A 9,277-nucleotide genomic window follows, 5' to 3' on the forward strand; every position below is an offset into this window, starting at 1 on the left:
ACCCAATTTAAGTATTTTAGATTCAGACAGCGCCTTCTAGTGGATTTGTCATCTGAAACGTGCGACAAAATGTACCCAATTGAAGTATTTTAGATTCAGACAGCGCCTTCTAGTGGATTTGTCATCTGAAACGTGCGACAAAATGTACCCAAGTGAAGTATTTTAGATTCAGACAGCGCCTTCTAGTGGATTTGTCATCTGAAACGTGCGACAAAATGTACCCAAGTGAAGTATTTTAGATTCAGACAGCGCCCTCTAGTGGATTTGTCAGTTGAAACGTGCAACAAAATGTACCCAATTGAATTATTTTAGATTCAGACAGCACCCTCTAGTGGATTTGTCATCTGAAACGTGCGACAAAATGTACCCAATTGAAGTATTTTAGATTCAGACAGCGCCTTGTAGTGGATTTGTCATCTGAAACGTGCGACAAAATGTACCCAATTGAAGTATTTTAGATTCAGACAGCGCCTTCTAGTGGATTTGTCATCTGAAACGTGCGACAAAATGTACCCAATTGAAGTATTTTAGATTCAGACAGCGCCTTCTAGTGGATTTGTCATCTGAAACGTGCGACAAAATGTACCCAATTGAAGTATTTTAGATTCAGACAGCGCCCTCTAGTGGATTTGTCATCTGAAACGTGCGACAAAATGTACCCAATTGAAGTATTTTAGATTCAGACAGCGCCTTCTAGTGGATTTGTCATCTGAAACGTGCGACAAAATGTACCCAAGTGAAGTATTTTAGATTCAGACAGCGCCCTCTAGTGGATTTGTCATCTGAAACGTGCGACAAAATGTACCCAAGTGAAGTATTTTAGATTCAGACAGCGCCTTCTAGTGGATTTGTCATCTGAACGTGCGACAAAATGTACCCAAGTGAAGTATTTTAAATTCAGACAGCGCCCTCTAGTGGATTTGTCATCTGAAACATGCGACAAAATGTACCCAATTGAAGTATTTTAAATTCAGACAGCGCCCTCAAGTGGATTTGTCAGCTGAAACGTGCGACAAAATGTACCCAATTTAAGTATTTTAGATTCAGACAGCGCCTTCTAGTGGATTTGTCATCTGAAACGTGCGACAAAATGTACCCAAGTGAAGTATTTTAAATTCAGACAGCGCCTTCTAGTGGATTTGTCATCTGAAACGTGCGACAAAATGTACCCAAGTGAAGTATTTTAAATTCAGACAGTGCCCTCTAGTGGATTTGTCATCTGAAACATGCGACAAAATGTACCCAATTGAAGTATTTTAAATTCAGACAGCGCCTTCTAGTGGATTTGTCATCTGAAACGTGCGACAAAATGTACCCAATTGAAGTATTTTAGATTCAGACAGCGCCTTCTAGTGGATTTGTCATCTGAAACGTGCGACAAAATGTACCCAAGTGAAGTATTTTAGATTCAGACAGCGCCTTCTAGTGGATTTGTCATCTGAAACGTGCGACAAAATGTACCCAAGTGAAGTATTTTAGATTCAGACAGCGCCCTCTAGTGGATTTGTCAGTTGAAACCTGTAACAAAATGTACCAGGAGCAAAGTATTTTATGTTATGCATAATGTATGTAAATGTCGGCTGTTGCAAGTATTTTCAATGATACTGGATTGAAAAATTGAGTAATATTACAATTTAAGAGATTATTGAAAAGTAACATGCCTACAATCCTTGCAAAATGATAACATTGAATGTAAAACTTGAATGACAGAAAAAAAAATAGATGTTCATTAAGTAACTTTACCCAACTCTGTTCAGTAACCCTTGTGTATTGTTCACATTGACTCCCCTTTGGTTCTGTTGGTGCTGTTTTTGCCTATTGACTTTTATTATAATGACTTTTTTTATTGTAAAGCCATGACAGCATATAATCAATAGCAAAAAGGACAAACTCTCCCTCTTCCCAACAGGGAAAATCATCAACAATCAAGAATTCATGATTATATGCTGTCATGGCTTTGCAATCAAAAAATGTGATTATAATGGATGTCAATGGGGCAAAAACAGCACCAACATAACCAGAGGGGAGTCCATTTGCCCTCAGTGTATTGTTGAGTTTTGTTTTAAATTTCAAAGCATTTTCCTAAATATGTGTCAAAATAAGATTAGTCAGCAGGAATCATTCCACTTGCTGAAGCACAGAGAATGCTGTACCTTAATAAAGACCCCAAATCAGCCCAAACTGGATTAAAATCACCCAACAGCACACAAGGGTTAAGAAAGAACTAAAGGAGCATAATTATGAGTTTTAAATGAGGACTCTGCATGGTTTTCAGATGTGAATGGATCACTGAATTGTGCATTGGGTCATCGCTGCCAGTCTAGCAGCACCAGCCATGGCGGCTCCAGTGAATTTGAAAGCAAAACCTGCATTTACAAAAGCTCCTGAACCCAACAAGTTGGCCAAAATCTCAGCTGCCAATCCAGCTTCAGCCACCGGAGCCGCAGGAAACAGAAATGCCAAGAGTGCAGGAGCATATCCAGTTCCAACACCCATCAAAAACAGAGAGAGCATAACCAGAATCTTTCTGTATTTCCCTGAGTTTTTCTGCTGCCCTTCTTCTCCTCCCAGCCTCCTCTGCTCCTCCTGGATCCAGATCTCAATATTCCTCCTTTCTTGTTCTTCTCTTCTATCTCTCTCCTCCTCCTCATTTCTTTCTCTCTCCAGAAATCCTCCCATGTTCTTCTGCTCATTCCACAGATACACCCTGAGCTGCTGTATTTTCTGTTCCTCCTTCTTTATATCCGCCTCAATCTCCTTGATCCTGTTTTGTCTACGTTTCTTTTCTCTGTCCATTTCTTGTTTTTCCTTATTTAGTGATGCAATGAACGCAGCCCAGCGATCATCAGCCATTCTCCTCACCTCCTCCTTCATTTTCTGCATTCTCTCATCTATAATCCTCTGAGCCTGCTGCACCATCTGTGTAACCTCACTGCTGAAGTGACGGTTTTCATTCTGGATCATCAGTTCATCCACTTTCTGAAGGAGTCGTGTCACTTGTTCTCGGTTTTCAGGGTTATTGTTGTCGAAGGCCACGAAACGGCTTCCAAATCTCTCCACGAGCTCCTGGATCTTCTGCTTTTGTCCTGAAATGAACTCTTGAATGGATCCTCCATTAAGTCTGTCAGCGTGTGTGAATATGAGGATGGTGTATCGGCTGATGTCCTCATTAAACATCTCCAGGATCTTCTGTACGGTTCGCTGCTGCTCTTCTGTGTATCTCTCTATCGGTATAACCAGAAGAAACACATGAGGACCAGGAGAACTCAAAGATAAGCAGCTGATCACTTCATGTTGAAGCTCTTCTTCTGTTAAATCGGTGTCGAAGAACCCCGGTGTGTCCACCAGCAGCAGGTTTCGTCCTTCAGTGCTTGTGTTTTCTCTCTGACACTCTTTAGTGACTGAACTCATGCTCAGATCATCATTGAAGCGTTTCGCTCCCAGGATTGTGTTCCCGGTTGCGCTTTTCCCTGCGCCGGTTTTTCCCAGCAGAACCAGACGCAGTTCATTGCTAACGGGAGGATTTGTGGTGTGTACGGGTGAAGGAACAGTCTGGGTGGGTTTGTTTCTGTAATTTGAGCTTCCGCCACCCAGCTGGCTTTGAGACAATGACGATCGTGCCCCTGAGGGAAAACATGTTTGTTAACACAAAACTGCAAGGAAATTGTAACATGGATAATAATTTATCACTATTATAGTTTGAACTCAATAATATAATAATATTACACATCAGATGCGATTCAAAATGTATTGTTTTAATATAGTAGTGCTTGTTATAAATGATTCTTAAACCAGAAGTTTACATACACTCTACAAAAAGGAACATTAAAAAATGTCGGATGGTAAATCCTACTAAGCGTGTACTATTTTAGGTCTGTTAGGATTACCTAAATCATTTACATTTGATAATTTTTCATTAATTTCTAGTCAGTCAAAAGTTCACACACATTTCCTTGGTGTTTTTTTAGCTTTGCTTTTAAACTCTATAACTTTGGGTCTCCTTCCACAAGCTTCTCACAATAGTTTGCAGGAATGCTATAACGTTTTATGAGCCACAGTAATTTTATAGTTACAGATAACCCAATACTGAGATTTCTACAATTATAGGGTATATTACATTACAATACACCACATATTAGTCAAAACTAACATATATTACAGTTTATAGGTTCACTATAGTTAATAATGTACTAGGGGAGCGCAGGGTAAAATGTAACACAGAGTCTTAAGGTATTTGCTCAGGGTTAACCATGACATCTTTCGAGATTTTCACCACAGTGTCGGCGGATGTCTTCCTGCTAATTATTGAAAAAGTTCGGCGAAATTTGGATGAGAAACGCAGGAGAAACCATTTCTGCAGCATAAAAGTATAAATTGCTAAATTGCACGGCGCAGCGTCAGGTACAGCAGCACCTAGTTAAGATCACAGGGAGCTTCTGGGATCGCGAGAAATGCAAACGGCTGAAGTATAAGGTAGATTCAATGAGAAGTACACATGTTTGCAAACCTACCTAAAGATACAACCAATAATTCTGATTAGAGCGATAATGTGGAGAATATTGATCTTGTGTTGAGCCCAATGAGCCTTGCATCTAAAAATAGAGCTAGCGTGTTCCTTTAGTGATATCGCTTCGACTCACGCTGAAAATGGCGGACGTGAATCAACAAACTGAGGATATGATGACGCGCCTGTCAATCAATATTGGTGAGTGGGGGGGACCGCTCTCCTATGTAAAGTTGCAGTCGGTTTGAAAACAGCTTCAATTGGTCCACCGTTTTTATGTTGTTAAATTGAAAAAAAAAGCACTGGGTGTGTTTATATCACCCCAATATGACGCTCTATACACCATACATGCACATATGTCTGTCCAAACAGCTTGAAAAGTCGATTTTTTACCATAGGTGCCCTTTAAAGTGACATTTAAAGGCTTCACTAGGGTAATTAGGTTAACTAGGCAGGTTAGGGTAATTAGGCAAGTTATTGTAATGATGGTTTGTTCTGTAGACTATCGAAAATAAAATTAGCTTAAAGGGGCTAATAATATTGACCTTAAAATGGTGTTTAAATTAAAACTGCTTTTATTCTAGCTGAAATAAAAAAAATAAGACTTTCTCCAGAAGAAAAAATATTATCAGACATACTGTGAACATTTCCTGAATCTGTTCAACATCATTTAGGAAATATTTAAAGAAGAAAAATTCAGAGGGGGGTTAATAATTCTGACTGCAACTGTATATCAGACTATTTATGCATTCCATGCAAGCATATAAAATCACAATTGGAAATGGTAAACAACCACAAAACCATGCTCCATATTAATATTACTACATTAGTTCTATACTTTTTCATTAAAGAAACAAACAAATGTTCGATTGTGGAAATAAGCAAGACTAATATGAACAGCATCACTTTAAACATGTTTATAGGCTACTTTAATCGTATAAAATAAAAAAGTTACAGTACCTTGGTTAGACATGTTTTGCAGTTTGTCTTCTCAAAACTGTATTAAACTGCTTTCTCTCTCTCTTTGTGTGTGTGTGTGTGTGTGTGTGTGTGTGTGTGTGCGTGCGTGTGTGTGTGTGTGTGTGTGTGTGCTTGTTATTTTGTGAAGGGCTGGATATCTTGACTTCGACAGAAGCGAAACTGGCCACAAGCCTGAAGGATGACGCTCCAGTCAAGACTGCTCTACAAAAACAACACTGGCACAGCCTAGTGGACTTTCGTTAAGTGGTTGTGCATATTTCAGATCACACAAGACACATATAACACAACTTATTATATAATTATTTACTCTATAAGCATGTAAATGAGGGTCCGCTTATAATTAAAATATTTACACATCTTTGTTAATGAATGCTCCAGCATACTGTAGTATTAACTATAGTGAACTGATAAACTGTAATAAATACTGTAGTATACTTTAGCTTTTACTATAGTAAACTGTGGAGTATTGTAGTTTAATATAGTACGGTGGCCGAGAGATCTTATTGCTCTGCAATTTAAGAAAACGCATGTATATTAAGAAACAATCTTCATCAGTTTGACAGCACACGTGTTGAAAACTCTCACAACACAAACAACGGAAGAAACGCAGTGCATTCTGTCACAACTCAAACAACTGTAACACAATGGTCCAGTTAATCATCAATTAGAATAATAATTTACAAAAGACAATGGAAACGTGTAATCAGGATATAAAAATAAACAAAAACCAAAGACCACCAACAACTTCACTGAGCAACAGTCTATTATTGTAGTTGTGTTACCATAGCAACTGTAGAATCACCACAACAGATCAATTACCATAGCTGTGTTACCATAGCAACTGTAGAATCACCACAACAGATCAATTACTATAGCTGTGTTACCATAGCAACTGTAGAATCACCACAACAGATCAATTACTATAGCTGTGTTACCATAGCAGCTATAGAATCACCACAACAGATCAATTACTACAGCTGTGTTACCATAGCAGCTGTAGAATCACCACAACAGATCAATTACTATAGCTGTGTTACCATAGCAGCTGTAGAATCACCACAACAGATCAATTACTACAGCTGTGTTACCGTAGCAACTGTAGAATCACCACAACAGATCAATTACTATAACTGTGTTACCGTAGCAACTGTAGAATCACCACAACACATCAATTACTATAGCTGTGTTACCATAGCAACTGTAAAATTACCACAACAGATCAATTACTACAGCTGTGTTACCATAGCAACTGTAGAATCACCACAACAGATCAATTACTACAGCTGTGTTACCATAGCAACTGTAGAATCACCACAACAGATCAATTACTATAACTGTGTTACCGTAGCAACTGTAGAATCACCACAACACATCAATTACTATAGCTGGGTTACCATAGCAACTGTAGAATCACAACAGATCAATTACTATAGTTGTGTTACCATAGCAACTGCAGAATCACCACAAGAGATCAATTACTGAAGTTGTGTTACCATAGCAACTGCAGAATCACCACAACAGATCAATTACTGAAGTTGTGTTACCATAGCAACTGCAGAATCACCACAACAGATCAATTACTATAGCTTTGTTACCATGGCAACTGTAGAATCACCACAACAGATCAGTTACTATAGCTGTGTTACCATGGCAACTGTAGAATCGCCACAACAGATTTATTTAAGTATGGTTCAAAAACACAAGTGTCTATTATAAATTATTAATATACTACTTTCATACAAAGTAAAAAATCTTATTTCTTACAATGTTGAAAATGTGCCATTTAATGCATTAATTTAATTTAATTTCATGCGTTTTTATTTTAGTGTCCTTGTCCTTCTTTATGGCTGAAAAAAATAATAAATAAAAAGTAAGTCTACAAACAAAACAAGGGTTTTACACTATGAAACATTTAGCTATTTATGAACTAGGGTTGGGCGTCGGTGGTGCAGTAGGTAATGCTGTCGCCTAACAGCAAGAAGGTCGCTGGTTTGAGTCTCGGCTGGGTCAGTTGGTGTTTCTGTGTGGAGTTTGCATGTTCTCCCCGTGTTGGCGTGGGTTTCCTCCGGGTGCTCCGGTTTCCCCCACAGTCCAAACACATGCGCAATAGGGGAATTGATGGACTAAATTGGCTGTAGTGTATGAGTGTGTATGGGTGTTTCCCAGTACTGGGTTGCGGCTGGAAGAGCATCCGCTGTGTAAAACATGTGCTGGATAAGTTGGCAGTTCATTCCGCTGTGGTGACCCATATTAATAAAGGGACTAAGCCAAAAGAAAAGTTTATATTAACTTTTATTAACTAGATTTTTGTCCAACAAACTCCTCTGAGACAAAAGAATGTTAAAAAGCATAAAAATTACACAAATATACACTCACCGGCCACTTTATTAGGTACAACTGTCCAACTGCTCATTAATGCAAATGTCTAATCAGCCAATCACATGGCAGCAGCTCAATGTATTTAGGCATGTAGACATGGTCAAGACGATCTGCTGCAGGTCAAAGAGAGCATCAGAATGGGGAAGAAAGGGGATTTAAGTGACTTTGAACGTGGCATGGTTGTTGCTGCCAGACGGGCTGCTCTGAGTATTTCAGAAACTGCTGATCTACTGGGATTTTCACGCACAACCATCTCTAGGGTTTACAGAGAATGGTCCGACAAAGAGGAAATCTCCAGTGAGCGGCAGTTCTGTGGGCGCAAATGCCTTGTTGATGCCAGCGGTCAGAGGAGAATGGCCAGACTGGTTCCAGCTGATAGAAAGGCAACAGTAACTCAAATAAGCACTCGTTACAAGCGAGGTCTGCAGAAGAGCATCTCTGAACACACAACACGTCCAACCTTGAGGCGGATGGGCTACAGCAGCAGAAGACCACACCGGGTGCCGCTCCTGTCAGCTAAGAACAGGAAACTGAGGCTACAATTCACACAGGCTCACCAAAACTGGACAATAGAAGATTGGAGAAACGTTGCCTGGTCTGATGAGTCTCCATTTCTGCTGTCACATTCAGATGCTCGGCTCACAATTTAGCCTCAACAACATGAAAGCATGGATCCATCCTGCCTTGTATCAGCGGTTCAGGCTGCTGGTGGTGGTGTAATGGTGTGGGGGAGATTTTCTTGACACACTTTGGGTCCATTAGTACCAATTGAGCATGGTGTCAACACCACAGCCTACCTGAGTATTGTTGCTGACCATGTCCATCCCTTTATGAGCACAGTGTCTCCATCTTCTGATGGCTACTTCCAGCAGGATAACGCACCATGTCATAAAGCGCCAATCATCTCAGACTGGTTTCTTGAACATGACAATGAGTTCACTGTACTCAAATGGCCTCCACAGTCACCAGAGCTCAATCCAATAGAGCACGTTTTGGATGTGCTGGAACGGGAGATTGGCATCATGTGCAGCCAACAAATCAGCAGCAACTGCGTGATGCTATCATGTCAATATGGAGCAAAATTGGATAGGGACCTTGTTGAATCTATGCAACAAAAGATTAAAAAAACTGAAGGCAAAAAGGGTCCAACCATGTACTAGTAAGGTGTACACAATAAAGTTGTTGAGGTCCACATTTATACATGACAAACAAGAGGTTTAGCCAATGAAGGTAAACAAGAAGCTGAAAACACATTCAGTGTAATTGATAATGAAATATGAAGGCTAATATACATTGTTAAATTGCCTAATAATGTATTTTAAAAAGTATTTTCATATGATTTGATAAACAATATAAATCTACTACCAAGACATGAAAACTGTACAAAATCAAGCAAAACAAACCCAAACTGAA

At 39.4% G+C, this 9,277-nt stretch overlaps 1 protein-coding gene across 1 annotated transcript; it reads right to left on the bottom strand.

The window, feature by feature from the left end:
- Window positions 1-882: 882 nt before the first annotated feature.
- On the bottom strand, window positions 883-5,567 carry LOC130237548 (GTPase IMAP family member 9-like). Its single transcript, XM_056468530.1, has 2 exons — window positions 5,465-5,567; window positions 883-3,623 (listed from the first exon to the last, which is right to left on the bottom strand). The coding sequence occupies exons 1-2, from the start codon at window positions 5,475-5,477 to the stop codon at window positions 2,287-2,289; spliced, it is 1,350 nt and encodes a 449-aa protein (XP_056324505.1). The 5' UTR covers window positions 5,478-5,567; the 3' UTR covers window positions 883-2,286.
- Window positions 5,568-9,277: the final 3,710 nt, after the last annotated feature.

The sequence above is a fragment of the Danio aesculapii genome, chromosome 2, assembly GCF_903798145.1.
Source record: "Danio aesculapii chromosome 2, fDanAes4.1, whole genome shotgun sequence".
In the NCBI taxonomy this organism is placed as follows: Eukaryota; Metazoa; Chordata; class Actinopteri; order Cypriniformes; family Danionidae; genus Danio; species Danio aesculapii.